The following is a 14,973-nucleotide window of genomic DNA, read 5'->3' as shown; positions in this document are numbered from 1 at the left end:
ACAATGGAGTAAACACAGAGCACCACATTAATTTGATCTACATAAGGATGTGGTGGAATGGGCTTAGTGGAAATCAATGTTGGTCAAATGGAAAGGGTTAAACTATGTACAGAAAATTATTTTCAACCTTTTAATACTGTATTACAGACAATGGAGAATAAAAATTAAAATAGCTAAGATTCTCCTTTTAAAACTTGTCAATTGGTTTTGATTTTATGATTTCATGGAAATATACTCATTAATGACCAAAACAATGAAACCATTAACAAGCAAGGTAGAAGAAATAATGAAAGTTACAAATCAGTTCTAGCAGAGCTTTCATAATAAAACGTTTTGAAATTAAAAAACATACAGCGACTGCAATGGCAACTGATGGCTGCAGAGAGAAAGAGATAAAAATGTATATACAATTGCTGGTAGACGTCCACTTCATGTGCACACAATTTACTAATTGCTGCTTTGCACAATGAAGTACGTGCCATCATATTTATAAAATCAGTGTTAGTCTGTTAGGGCCAAATCCTATTGTCTGTTTTTACTCAAACAAATCTCTCATTATTGACTTCCAGGGAGAGTCAGCCTAAATAAGGACTTCAGAACTGGCTCCCATTTATCCACAAACAAGGCACAATGAAAGAAAATGTCAGTACAACCCTTGTAGAGTTTAAAATGTTTCTAGAACATTTCCGAAGTTGAGCAGAGGAATTCATAGCAAGCTTGAATCATTTAATTTGTTACCCAGTCCAATTTACATATATTATCCAATTTACATTTATATCTCCAACTTACATATGTACAGTACCTAGATAAATATATTAGTAAAACATGTAAACAAATAAATGTTTGTATTGCAGGCAAACTCAAAATTGATCAAAATACTATCAGTTCTATACATACAATTCAAGTCTAACTATCGCTTTTGGGAAAATTTAAGAATACAAAATTTCACTATAAACTCAGAATAGAAAAAAAAAAAAGATTTTCTCTAACCTTTTTAAGCTTTTGAAAAGAACTCAGAGGACTTCACGCTTTAAACAAGTGATTATTAAGTTGAATGCGATATTTTCATATATTGAAAAATGATCTCTGAAGAGTCCAGATCCATTAATAGCTCTCTATAAATATCTGATCATAAGATACTTTAGGACTTGCTCCACATTTCACACACGTGGGTTAGCTGTGTCTGATGACATGATTTGATGAATTATACATCAGTAAAAGAAGAGATTAAAAGTCCAGACTTCTTGATAATATTCCAGATGTAATTGTTTTAGTGAGAATTGATACTTAAGGGAAGTAATATGTTCCTTCTCTACATCTGATTTAAAGAAAAATCCCTGCTGTTTTCACATGCTTTATCAACACAGAGTACATTTAAAGGCCAGGATTCATTACTGGGAGCTTGCCTAAAGGAAATGTGAGAGTGCAGATCAAACTCAGGTTTTACGTAAGTCAATACATTTAAATATAAACCAAGAAATAAAATAATACATAAATAAAAGGAAGTTTGTGTTTTTAAAAGAAGACAATATTATGACAGAAGTTGCTCACAACATGTCAATATGTAATTACAATTTTCACATTCAGACAAAGAAAAGCACATACTCTGTCTCTGTGTGTGTGTGCGCGCATGCATGAGAGAGAAAGAGTGTGAGTGTGTGTGTAAGAGGAGGAGAAAAGACTGTATCTGATACTCCTCTAGCCCCAACACACAAGCATCAGGGAAAGATGGGACATGGGACCTTGGGTAGAGGCAAAGTTAGGATAGGGTGGACTTCCTCATTTCATGAGTCTTGAGTTGCCCCACTTTGCAGCAACCTAAAATACTCTTTCCTCCCAAGCACAGAGCACCTCAGGGGCCAGAAATTAGCCAGTACTCAGGTGTTCAACTCTTGGGAATTTGTCAGTTTCCTAAGGGTTAAAAAGCTTTGTAGAGTTTTTACACTCATACAAGGGAAATTTTAACATTGAATGGAAAAATGTATCTACTGAAACGATTTTAACCACTTGAACTGAATTTTTTGTGTTCCATTTTACCCCTCTTTTTGATTCTGCATAATAAGCAGATATGGGGCACACTAATTTCTGAGGTCCAAATTCACTCCTGCTGATCCTGCTGAGGAAGGCAAGATGGCTGGTGTCTCAACTCCCCTCCAAATGGCATACTATAGCTGAACACACAGCAGAGAAAGGGTTAAGTCTATTTGTGGAATCTTTATCCTTCCTGGTTATAAGGGGAGGTGGGACTGGTTCTTTGGGAGAAAGGTTCTAGGAGTCCTGAGAAAAGAACTCTAGAAACAGTCAAGCCTAAAAGAAGGTTTGAGGTGATCTTTATCTTATTATAGTTTTCTTTTTAATAAAGCTAAATCCTAGAAAGACATGTGGGTGGTGAATTTGGACTTTATGTGATATAATTGTGTTTGTAAGCAGGATGCAAAAGGAGGTAATATTTTTATGACAAGTTGTGGGGGTTTTGTTTGTTTGAGCTGTTTATTTTTCATGGAAACTATACAAAAGGAGCTGAGGAGTTTATAATATTAGAAGCAGTACAAGTAATGGTGGATTGCTAGGAAGTATACAGGTGAGGCAGACAAAGGTGCATCTTAAATTCAGTTTTATCGCATGAGTAAACAATTTCTTCCACCACCACCTATGTGACAGCACTCAAATTAGAGATGAGTCCAAACCAAAACACCAGATCTGAACATCCAGACTTTGCACTCTCGTGGTTCAGGCCTACACTGCTTGAATTTTGTCTACTATAATACTTTCCATATGGGAATTCAGACAACTTTCATTTTTTTAATCAAGATATCATTTGTGGTATTTTAATAAGTGACAAAAGAGATCTGTATACTTATTCATGACAGCATATTACAAATAAAATGAACACTCCAGATCATTATATATTTTAAAAATAGTAATAACATCATATAATTATTAAATGCAACATTTCAAGATCAGGAAAAATTTAGTCTGACCCCTCCAAATATAAATATATCAAGATGTTTCTCTGATACAATGTGCTTCAATTCCTCAGTAAAGGAAGGAAAAGAAAGCTATGTCTGATGAGGTTTGCCTCTGAATTCTTCAGGGTTAGTCATCCAGCTGGCAGAGCAGAGCAACACCTCGCTTGATCCAGTGTTGGACTGGTTTATCAGTCTCTAGCAATAGCGCAATGACAAAATTAGTAGAATGTCCAGTAGTGGATAAGGTTCCCTTACGCTCACTTGTCTTGTAGAGTGGACAAATATAGGCACTAGATTTCTTTATGTCTGATTTTTTAGCTTCAAAAAGAAGAAATAAGGCAATGAATTATATACTGTAGATGTATTAGATGAATAAAAATAATCTAATCTAATGTAAAAATCAAATATTCATTCTGATTTATTTTTAAAGCTAAATAAAAATTTGACAAATTATTTTCATCCAGCAAAACTTAAAAAGAAGTCACTCCTTGCTCTGATTTTCTTTTAAAAATTAATTTAGAGAATTTACATAGGCTAATAGACTAGAGGAAGTATGTTTGCTATTGTTTGTTGACAGGAATAGATGCCTTCCTGTACGACCTGCTTTTCAAATATTTCAAAGAGGTGTTCAAATCTAAACAGTTACATAAAAATCAAAACATTTGACTAAAATACCATCAGGTTATAGTTTAGAGCATGTGCACGAGCTCTTCATCCTATGAAGTAAGCTGTAGCTCACGAAAGCTTATGCTCAAATAAATTTGTTAGTCTCTAAGGTGCCACAAGTACTCCTTTTCATATAAAATTGGGGCTCTAGGGCAACTTTGATTCAGCAGCTCGAGAACCTAATCATGATTCAAGTTGTTTGAGTTTCGAGGTTACAGCTCTGGAGGAACTGTAATGTGCCCAGACTGTTTACACATAACTTGCACAAAGGTTTAAATCATGTTCTTTTGACATCCGTCAGCTTCAACTAACAGATTCCTCCAATGTCAATAGAAGGGATAAACGGACAGAATGGAATACTTTCTGAGGCCAACTTGCAGCTAGTTATAACTAAGTAGAAACTAAGCCATTGTGGAGAATCTTAAAAATATTTCCATTAGGAATGTTTGGAATAAATTGCTCCTGATCAAAGAAAGGAGGAACCAAATGACAGAAAACAATAGTAGAGGTCAGTCAGAAGAAAACATTATCAGTGTTTAGCCATCTATGCACAGTATTTCTGCAGCAGTTAATGAAACTTTGAGCAACATTAATTTTAACACATATGGGGTGAAATACTGGCCCCATTTAAATCAGTTGCAAATGTCCCATTGACTTTTATGGAGTCTGGATAGCAACAATCATGCTCTCTTTTGCCAAGGCTAGTTTATATCTAAAAAATACATGAAGATCCAATTTGGAGGCAGTGAAATTTGTTTTATATAAAACGTCTATCTGACTGGCTCCTCCTTTGTCCAATCCATGCTAAATAAACCTTTTTTTCGGGGGGAGGGGGGAAGGCCTGCGCGGGAAGAGGCCCAGATCAGATAAATTTCAGATAAACTGGGTCAGCCAGTGAAAAGGCATAATGTTTGATCATGTCAGATGAATGGAGACCTATGTGCATTTGGATTTTTTGGTGAGAGAGAAGGGCTGGTCTTTTTGCAATGTTAAAGAAGTACATTACTGAAATCTCTTGTTGCATTAGAATCCAAAGAAACATTGGTTCCAGACCGCTTTACTTACTTGGTTTTATCCAAATTATTGGTATCGAGTCAAAGAGCAACTTGGGATGCTGTTCAGCTAATAGTCCTCTGGTGAGACAACAAAGAAACTATTAAAACATAATTTTATAAAAGGTATATTTTTAAAAAGAGATATTTTTGTATTTTACTCTGTTTGTTGGGTAGGAAGGAAAAAAGGGAAGGGTTGGGATGAGAAAGGGGTATGGAGATGACAGGAAGAGGAAGAGAGAGAAACGTCAGGACAAATACAGAGAATGGAAGCAAACTGAAGAGATGTAACAAGGGAAGAATAAGAAGAAGAGAGAAAAAAAGATAAACAAGAGCGAGAATGAAATAAAAGAAGAGAGGAGGGGGATGCAGAACAGAGCTGGAGGACTTCCCTATCTTTAGCTTTCTCAAAGGGTCCAGTAAAATCACCAGACATCAAGAATATTTCTCTCATAATCCCACACAAGAGATAGGATTAGGCAATAACAAATAAAAAGCCATATTGTGCGCTGACCTTTGCTGTTTAAACTCTTGGAATAAAACATGCAGTTTTTCTTGCTGAGCTACATTACCTTTAAAAGTGTCCATTAACTTGTAATAGTATAATGAAAATTTAAAACCCACTGTAGATTTTGATTTTGTACAGCCACTTTTATGTGTGTAAACAATTGTGCAAGCAGAAGTGGGTATATAGCTGCTTTATCAGCACAAATTGAGGTGCTGGATGCTTGGGTGCCAAATTTGTGTACCCTGAGGGCAGGTCTATATTAGAAGCGCTACATTGGTGCACCTGCACTGCTGTAGCACGTCTGGTGAAGGCCCTCTATGCCAATGGGAGAATGCTCTCCCATCAGCATAATTACTCCCCCTCTGTGAGAGGCGGAAGCTATGCTGGTGGGAGAGTGTTTCCCGCCGACAGCACCAGTGTGGACAGCACTTAAGTCACTGTAATTTGCTTTTCTATGGGGGGGTGTCTTTTTCACGCCCCTGAGCAACGTAAGTTACATTGACTTAAATGGTAGTGTAGGCCTGCCCTAATGTACATCAGGCATGCAAAACTGCAGACCAGTTGAAGTTGGCTGAAAACATGGTCCTATTTGCAATGTGCACTTTTCTGATTGTCTGGTAATTAGTTCCAACTACTCTGCATATCAGTTCAATTTTTTTTTTTTCAAAATGCACTGCTTCACTCCATTGGAAAAAAAAAATTAGCTGAGATTTTTCATAGGCCCCTTTTAAAATATTTACTTTGAGGGCTGCTAGGGTCTGTACCCTTTCCCATCTATTTAGAAACCTTACAAAGTAACAAGTACCATATCTGAATGACTATACAAACAGTTAAACCATAGTGGGCCAAATCCTGCCCTTCTCTTGTGTGGGACCAAGATGTGAATTGGTGCTTATTTTCATCTAAGCTGCCTGTGCGCTAGGTGACTCACCCTGAGGATGGCCAGGTCGGCTGCAGCAAAGGGATAGGTGGGCTCCACCAGCTGCTTTGTGGTTGGGACTAGGAGAGCTGTTCATAGACTGGGGACCTGATGTAAAAAATTCATTCTGTACTCACATAGTAAGTGCTGTAGGTTTGGAGAGGAAACACTATACTATTCACATGCGAGATTTATAGCCCCTGAAAACCTGTTTCAAAAAATTAAGTCCCTCAGAGGTGTCTCAAATTGGGCACCTGGAAACTGATGCAACAAGAATCTGAAAAGAATCACTAGTCACTTTTGAAAATCTTGGCCTCACTGCTTGAATGGTTCTGTGACTCATGTAGAAGGGCAATTTCATGAAAGAAAACTGCATTTTTATTACAAGTAAGCACACTGGAACATTCCCAATACTACAGTACAGCAGATTCATTGTGTTTTTTCTTCTCAAGATCTCTTTGAGGAAGGAGAAGATTTTAAATTAGAGCATATCATTGAAATGTTGAAATGATGTTAAAATATGTCAACAAGTCTAATATGAGCGCATAAGAAAGTTTAAGATTTATTTTAAAATTTTAATTACTGACTTGGTCCTATCCCAGCGAGCTCCATCTAAAAATAATCCACGGATATAAACACCATCTTCTGGTGCAGTTGCAGATGTATCCTTAGGAATAACCTAAAAAGAAATACATGTTAATACATTTCCACAGTAGCTTTGTTTTAGAGCTATTAGCTCTACAAGCCAATCTTCAAGAGTGCAACCCCAAATCAGGATAAAATAGTGAAGCCTCTTCTTTCAGCACTACTTTACATCATAAACTGTTAAGATGGCAGCTTTCTATGTGACTGTTAATTATCCTTTATCATCATACTTACAACACTCAGGTTTATCAAGTGATTTGTTTTCCTAATTAGGTGATTAAATGTAATGAGAAATATACTTTTAATAGCATTCCTTTACAGATATAAAGTGGAAAACAGTATGTACTACTATTTAACATAGTTGCAGATCTACAATGCCATTGCTAATCAAGGTCTCGATCCTGCAATAAGATAGGAGCAAGTGCCCTATCCAATCAGGCACAGGGTCCATCTGGTATATCTCATGGAAACATCAGGACCCATATTAGTAAAATATATTTTTATTACTTATCCATACCTGAAATTCATATCCCAGCAGGTCAATGGGAATGGTGTACTTCCTGGCATAGTTCTGCATGGCTCCAGTTAAAAAAGCTTGAGTAAAATAGAATCCTGATAGCCAAAAAACACTGGGCTTTCCTAACTCATACCAGTCCTGGGAGAAGGAAGAGAGAGATACTTTCAACCATCTTTGCTATTCAGTATAGGCCTAGGTAGTATTTGCAGTTTTCCACAAAAAAATTATCCATATTCTACACAACCTTGTTTAGAAAGTCTAGATATAAAGAGTCAATTTTTTATCAACCCATGTCCAAATCATCCTTTAATTTTAAATCAAACAGAATTATTAGTAACACAATCTCTCTTGCTTTACCTGCAAGAATTTCAGCCTCGCTAGAAAATCTAGGATATAGCTCCCCAAAGGTTTAAGACTTGGGTATGAACGGTTAGCCCAGTTCTCGGCAACTTTTCCAACAAGCAGACTGCCGCTCAGGGCCTCCAGCTCAGAATCCATAACGACCAGTCCTTTAATGGCCTTTTTCAGATTTATTAAGGTAATACGTATAGTTTGGAGTAAACTAGAATTAAAGAAAATATCACAGAACTATCACTAAAATACAACAGGTTTGACATGATTTGTCAGACATGAAATCATCATCTCAAGAAATAATATTACATTATTGTGCTGACTATGAAACAAGTACATAACCAGGTTTTCCTCATTCACAACTTGCCATATTTGCAAAATTACAGATTGTGCCCATACTGTTGCCGTTTAATAGACCTTTTCTTCTGCTTTTCTAAATGTCCATTGAGGCACCATCTCCAGTGGTTATAGCATGTGACAGTCAGGGTTCTATTCCAAATACTGCCACTGACTTGCTCTGTGGCCTGGGACAAATCTGTTAATTTGTGACTCATTTTCTCTATCCCATCTTCCTGGCTTCAAAGGGTTCTGTGAGGTTTAACTCATTATTAAGGAAAGGAGTCTGTCATGGAGGTCATAGATTCTGTGACTTTAATGGACCTCCATGACTTCTTTGGCTTCAGCCCGCCACAGTGGCAGGGCTGGAGCAGCTGTCAACCCCCACCCAGGAGCTGTGGTAGGACTGGAGCAGTGCTCGGTGGTCAGCATCCGGGGCCAGAGCAGCAGTCAGCCCTCGCCACAGGAGCAGCAGCCACAGTGGCTGGGGCCGGGTCAATCCCCAGGGCCAGAGCAGTGGCCGCGAGCACAGGCTCAGCCACTGGGGCTGCAGTAGCTGCTGCCACCGCAGGAGCCTGAGTAGCCCCCAGTGGGACTCTTACTGTTAGTCCCCCCACAGGGTATTTTTAGTAGAAGTCAGGTTGCAGACTCCCATGAATTTTGGTTTATTGCCTGTGACCTGTCCATGACTTTTACTAAAAATATCCATGACAAACTCTTAACCTTACTCATTATGAACTGTACAGTGCCTGAGATGTCTAGATGGAAGGTGATATAGAAATTCTAATTATTTTCATCTGGTTAAAAATAGTTGAGTCCAAACCAGAACCTAGATCCAAGCATCCCTGGATCCAAAGCCAGACTTTTCAGCTTGCCTCTATCACTTTAATGGGCTAAGGCAAAATTCCTGATCTGGAATCCCGCAATCTTTGGGAAAATTCATGGGGCGATTCAATGCTCCAGTGCAAAGTCCATCTCTGTCTTAAAAAAAAAATAGAACACTATGCAGTGAATATTCTTGGGGAAATAATGGTCCAATGGCAGCTGTGTAAGTTCATCTCTTTCTGTTTACGTAAAATAAAATATTTCTGTTAAAATAGTCGAAGACCTAATGGGGCATTTTGTTTTATGCATTACTTTGAATTTCATAGTCTCTAGCCTATACTGTCCTGGCAAGAAATTAAAACCACAACCCTAAAAATAAAAGAATCACAGAAGTGTAGGACCGGAAGGGACCTCAGTAGGTCATCTAGTCCAGTCCCTTGCACTCAAGGCAGGACTAAATAATAACTAGACCATTACTGATGAGTGTTTGTCTAACCTGTTCTAGAAAAACCTCCAGTGATGGAGATTCTACAACCTCCCTAGGCAATGTGTTCCAGTGCTTAGCTGGGACAATGTACAATATGTGTATGGAGTAGATGGGGGAGGCAGGTTTCAGATAACAAAAGAGCGGGGAAAGAAGTATATGAGAAATAAGGGGAGTTTGGAGAGTGAATTAAGGGATCGGATAGAATTATGGGAGTGCTTTATGAGAGAATTAAGGGACACAGGGGGAAAGATGAGCAGAGTGAGGGGAAAGGTCAAATAGGAGAAAAATAAGGGTGGCAGGAAGAAACAGGGAGCAGACAGAGACAAAATGGGAGAAAAAATAGGAATTTGGGCAAAGTGGGATGGAGACTGGGGACCCAAAGGAAAAAAAGAGTAGAGGATTATGGTTGACTGCAAAAAGAGAGGAGGTGAGGGTATAGGAAGAAAGGGGGAATCAGGGAAGAGAGAAGGAAAGTGATGGGGCACAGATAGGAGCAGGTGAGAAAATAATAAAAAAAGAGAAATAGTCAGAAAGGAGGAAAAAAGGAAATGATACAAGCACACGAAAGATGAGACCAAAAAAAAGAGGATAGAGGGAATAAAGAAATGGAAGTGAAAAATAAAGCAATACAAGCACAACCCTGCAGATCACCTATTAGCAAACTTTTCTTTGGATCCTCCCCCCATTACATACCTTATCCTCCAATTCATTTGCCATTTAGATATTTTTCCTTAAATCTAACCTATATTCTGTCTTGCCTAACAAAGGAAAAGTTCTGAGAACGCAGACACTACTGCAGGCAACGAGAACTGAAGCAAAAAAAAAAAAAAAAAAAAAAAAAAAAAAAAAAAAAGTCTTCAGAATAAAGAGTCTATAAAGGAGACCACACTGGATGCCTGGCAGAAAAGGGATCTGCTATGAATGGGTTGATTAAAAGTACATTTGAATTAAATTAATTAATTCCCTTACTTGTTAAACCTCTCCATTTCTTGCACTAACACGGTGTTCATACTTTCCTCATATCTCACAGGATACTTCTGTAGGGAAGCTTCAATGTCAAAATCATTTGGAAGCTGCAAATGTCAATATATTTGGACACATTTTGATAAGTGCACATTTTAATTTACAATGGTTTCAAAGCGATATTAAAAGCAAAGAGACCCAAAGCAACCACATAAGCTCCATGGTGAATGACTGATATTCAGTAAAACACCCTACTGAATATTGCTTGGTCAATAAAAATATCTTGAACATCATTGAAAATGTAAAAATAAATGTAAATGTTTTAACGATTGTGAAGTTCTTTACAATATTGAACTGACTTTTCCCCCAGGTTATTTGCTCTGATTTCTCTCCCTTCTACTCTTAGCTGCTCAGTGACACTTCCCCCACTTTAGATATGGCTGTGGCTCCCCACAGTCTGATAAGTGCTTCACTTTCACTTAGAAATCAGAGATGTAGCACAAGGATGGGGAGAGAAAGAGAGAGCCATACTACAAAGTCAATGTTTTATTTTTTAAAAAATCACTATTCTATTCAGGTTATTATGCCATGCCCTTCACCATGGTATCTGAGTAATAAACAAGGAGATTTAGGTTAATTGGACAGGGTTAACTTTCTATTCCACTCCCGTCCCTTGTGCACGAGATCTGAGAGAGTTTTTGTTTGCTTTCTGAGTAAGTTAATGTGTAGTTTTCTTAAGGAAAAAATGATCTTATGTTTGGAATGGAACTTGGTATGATTTGGTGTAGTTCTTATGGAGAATGAGGAACATGGCACAGCATGGGGCTAGCCCCTGAAAGAGCCCTATCTCCTGCATACATGAGCTTTGCCCTTGAGGTGCACAATTCCATTATTTCTGAGGAGTGTAGGTGTCAAAGGTCCTTGAGAAAAAGTCTTTTAGGTGTCCTGAGCCCAGGCCATTTAATGCTTTGAAAATAAGAACCAAGAACTCAAACTTAATGCAATGTTCTACAGGAGTCAGTGGAGAGATTAGAGCTGCAAGTTGCTCACTAACTGTATTTGTTGCTGAGACAGTGTGTTGTTGCAACTGCATTGTTGCAATCCCAAAAGGAGGTGAAAGGCATTTCTGTGGTCACAGGTCCCTTTGTGGCCCAATTGTCTGTCCAGTTGCCCATTACCATTTTCTCAAGGAAGAACATTAAGCTGGCCAGGTAATGGTGGGAGTATTTGTTATTCTAATCAATTATTATGCTATTTGTCTTTCTACATTACCTTAATGAGAATATCACTAGCAATTTCATACAGAGTGCTGTCACCACCTCCCGAGGAGCCTCCCTGAATGCTTCCTCCTTGTGTTAGTAACAGAGATTCAAAGAGGAGTTTTGTTTGCTGGAGATCCTTTGAAATATCCACATTTTCATGCAACCCAAACACCTCTGGCTGTTGACTAAATGGAAGATTCTATGGCAAAACATATTAAGTAAACAATATATTTAATTAGATAAATCAGTTCATTAAGGGCCTGATCTTAAGCTTATTGATGGAAAGATTCCATTAGCTTCAAGGGACATTGGATCAGGCCTAGAACCATGACCTTACCAATAGTGAATCCCTTGACAATGGCTTTCTAGTCTTTATACCAGGCCCTATTATCTACCTGTTGATCTCCTCATTAAGTTGTACAAATTTTGGAGTGCAACAAAGTCTAGGGTGTTTCAAATCACAAAGCACTTTAGATGACAACATATCTTCAAAGGAGCCAAGGAAAGGAAAGGGGATGGGCATCAAATGAAAAATGAAGCACACACAAAAATGTTATTTTTAATGTTGAGAGGCTCAGACCCAGGAGGGTTGTCTGTTTAGTGTATTATGTTTGTAACCTCTCAAGGCTTTGCCACTAACATTTGAAATTTTTGTTGATCTGTGAATCCTACATATACTACCAAGAAAAAATTACAGCCCCATGCATGACCAATAGGATCTTGGTAAACTGTTTCCCTTTCTCATTTCCAGGTTATCCATCTTCTGCACAATTCATAATTCCAGAAACTTTGTTGCTAGAAAACCAACTCCTGTCCTCAGGACAGCAGGATTTGAAGCACGGTTCTAAGGAGTAAATGCTCTAAATGAAATTACCACCTGATATTTCACCCAGATCAGTTTGTGGTTTGATGCTGTCTTATTTCACAGTCTAAGGAGAGTCTGGCGAGGTCAGTGCTTAGAAATGAGATGTCTCAGAAAACACCTAGCACGGCAGGGAGTAACATTTGTGATTCAGTGTTACAGGATTCTTCTCCCTGAGGTCGTACTGAAGCAATGCATGGACTTAGAGCTCACTAAATATCTTAAGGCACCTTTTGCAAAAGCAGGAGTGCTATCCCCAATGTTCTGCCAAATTCCAACTAAAAGTAATTACATTTGAGCTGCCTAAATTCCCTTGAGGTTTCAATTAGATGTATTCTTTACTTCCTATTCAAAATTAATGGTGGACTGTTCTACAGCTTCTGTGCTCTACCCCAGAAGTGGCTGTATTTCAGTGATGTGAGATACTGAGAGAATTATTATTTTGTAATACAATTTAAGATCCTTGGAGCAAAGGCATTATAAAAGATCTAAACATTATTGTTTTAGATGTTCCAGCATTTTAATACTAGAAAATGAATTTGTTACATTCATGCAGAAGTAATTTTTTAACATTAATGGAATACCAAATTAAAAATGACACATCACTGAAAATATTTTATTTTTGCAACATTCACTAATGTAATTAGACCAAATATTACGTGAGCTTCCATTTTACAGAGAAATCAAGTTACCTTAATAAATTCAATGTAGTCCTCATAGGCGCCTTTTGGTGGTGCATAGTAGTTGCCACTGGGAGAAAAGGCGAAGCATGGGTTTTCAATTATATCTGGATTATAAAAATCATCCAGCATAGTCATTAGTAAACGTCTGTCCCAATCATCTGTCACTCGTCCTCCATAGTTACATTCACCCGTAAGGTAAGATATAGCTTCAAATGGAACATGGTCATATTCATTTATGAATAGCTGAAACAAAGAAAACAAATCTAAAACACTTCACCACCTTGAATCTCAATTAGGCTTGTAAATCAAATCCTATAGTTAGAGACACAGTGTGACCTGCCTTTTATTATTAAATAGGAAAGGAGCAGAGATGGGCTCACAAATCCAACATACCCTTCCATGGAGAGGCCCACAGAGCAAGAGTGGAACACAGCGTGGAGAGAAGAGTATGCTCTAACTCGTACAGAGCTATAGTAAATGTTTTCCCCAGTGCAGCAGCAAATTCCAACTCTGAAGTCTTCACTCAGGTAAAATTCTCATTTGAGGTTAATGGGAGTTTTACTGAGTAAGAACTGGGCAGAGATCTAAAGATTTGTCCCAGGATTAACAAATTATCCAATCATTCTTACAGTATTTACAATTGTGTATCTTCTGAAGCCTGATTTTTCTAGCAAAGGCATGTTTCTTTCTTTTACCAAGTCTCCTTGGATGCTCAGAGTATCTTGCTTTTAACCTTCAGAATGTTTGTCTCTTTCAGTGACTCATCATAGTTTTTTCCAGCAGCTCAAACTCAACATTTCTAATTCCCACCCTAAACTCTCTGGACTCTTGTCTAGATTGGTCAATTGGTAAAATTTTCTCAGGAGTCCTATAGAGTTAGTCAGACAGGACAGCCCTGGCCACTTGCTGTGTATCAAAATTTCCTTTGACTAAGAATAGTGAGCAGTTTGATGGTATCTACTAGTTTGATGGTATCTACTCAATAGTGAGACCTCCTTTGAAATATAGTTTTAACTCTGTTATACTGAGTTCCAAATTGCTCTGTGAATTTTTTTTTAGAAAATGTATCTAAATCTAATGAAGAATTTCATATTTTTATAAATATAACGTGGTCTGTGTAATTTATCTTTGTCTCAATAGCAACAGAAACCTGAACTAAAGTTGTGGAAAACTGTTTATGATTGTGTGTTTGAGCATTTAACACAGCCATTTCTGTATTGTGGAAGCAACAGTAAATAAAGACTTTACCTGCAGCTGTCTGATACTGATTCGCAAGTCTGATTCATTAAATCCATATGGGATATTCCAACCAAGAGGGCCAAACTTCTTTCTCTCCTGAACAAGAGCATGAAAAAAGCAAACTCCAAAGAGCAGTTTTTCCCATGTCTTTAAGAAAACAACACCACAAAGTATTAACTGGCATGGCTGCATATGGTCTGTAATTTATGCAGATGGCAAACAACAAAAGCAGTTTGAAAAACATTTTATTAACATTTTAAATTCTCTGTTTTGGATAAAAGTGTTAGACTATGACTAGCATGAGGTTTTTTTGTTTTTTGTTTTAAATGTTCTTAGATAACAATATGGAGTTGGCCGTTAATATGTTAAAGCCTATTCCTGCAATCCCTGACTAGTAGATATAATGTTTACACCCCTGAGTAGTAACACTGAAGCCATGGGACTACTTGGGGATGTGTGCACTACACTGAGTTAAGGGTTTGCAGGATTGGACCATTATTTATTAACTAAAGAAATGAAGGTTACTTACCTGTAACAAGAAAAGGAGTACTTGTGGCACCTTAGAGACTAACAAATGTATTAGAGCATAAGCTTTCGTGAGCTACAGCTCACTTCATCGGATGCAACCTGTTACCTGTAACAGGAGTTCTTCGAGACTACCCTCTGACTAGTGCAGCATGAATGGTTGA

At 37.7% G+C, this 14,973-nt stretch overlaps 1 protein-coding gene across 10 annotated transcripts in view; it reads right to left on the bottom strand.

Annotated features, from left to right (window-relative positions):
- Positions 1 to 711: 711 nt before the first annotated feature.
- The window catches only part of DNAH12 (dynein axonemal heavy chain 12), a 178,167-nt gene continuing 163,905 nt past the window's right edge, over positions 712 to 14,973 (bottom strand). For 8 of the 10 annotated variants that reach the window (XM_038408654.2, XM_038408655.2, XM_038408651.2 and 5 more), the window contains 9 exons: positions 14,294 to 14,431; positions 13,055 to 13,288; positions 11,511 to 11,699; positions 10,245 to 10,348; positions 7,634 to 7,838; positions 7,277 to 7,414; positions 6,702 to 6,793; positions 4,701 to 4,768; positions 712 to 3,287 (listed from right to left, as the gene is read on the bottom strand). In XM_038408654.2, the coding sequence (XP_038264582.1) occupies positions 3,097 to 3,287; positions 4,701 to 4,768; positions 6,702 to 6,793; positions 7,277 to 7,414; positions 7,634 to 7,838; positions 10,245 to 10,348; positions 11,511 to 11,699; positions 13,055 to 13,288; positions 14,294 to 14,431 (1,359 nt within the window). In that variant the 3' untranslated portion in view covers positions 712 to 3,096. Of the gene's footprint in view, positions 3,288 to 4,700; positions 4,769 to 6,701; positions 6,794 to 7,276; positions 7,415 to 7,633; positions 7,839 to 10,244; positions 10,349 to 11,510; positions 11,700 to 13,054; positions 13,289 to 14,293; positions 14,432 to 14,973 lie in introns of those variants that run through there. The other 2 variants (XM_043519992.1, XR_006283048.1) reach the window with 2 other exon arrangements.

The sequence above is a fragment of the Dermochelys coriacea genome, chromosome 7, assembly GCF_009764565.3.
Source record: "Dermochelys coriacea isolate rDerCor1 chromosome 7, rDerCor1.pri.v4, whole genome shotgun sequence".
NCBI classification, from domain to species: Eukaryota; Metazoa; Chordata; order Testudines; family Dermochelyidae; genus Dermochelys; species Dermochelys coriacea.
The sequence above is the reverse complement of the archived record's forward strand: the minus strand, read 5'-3'. Positions and strand labels throughout refer to the sequence as shown.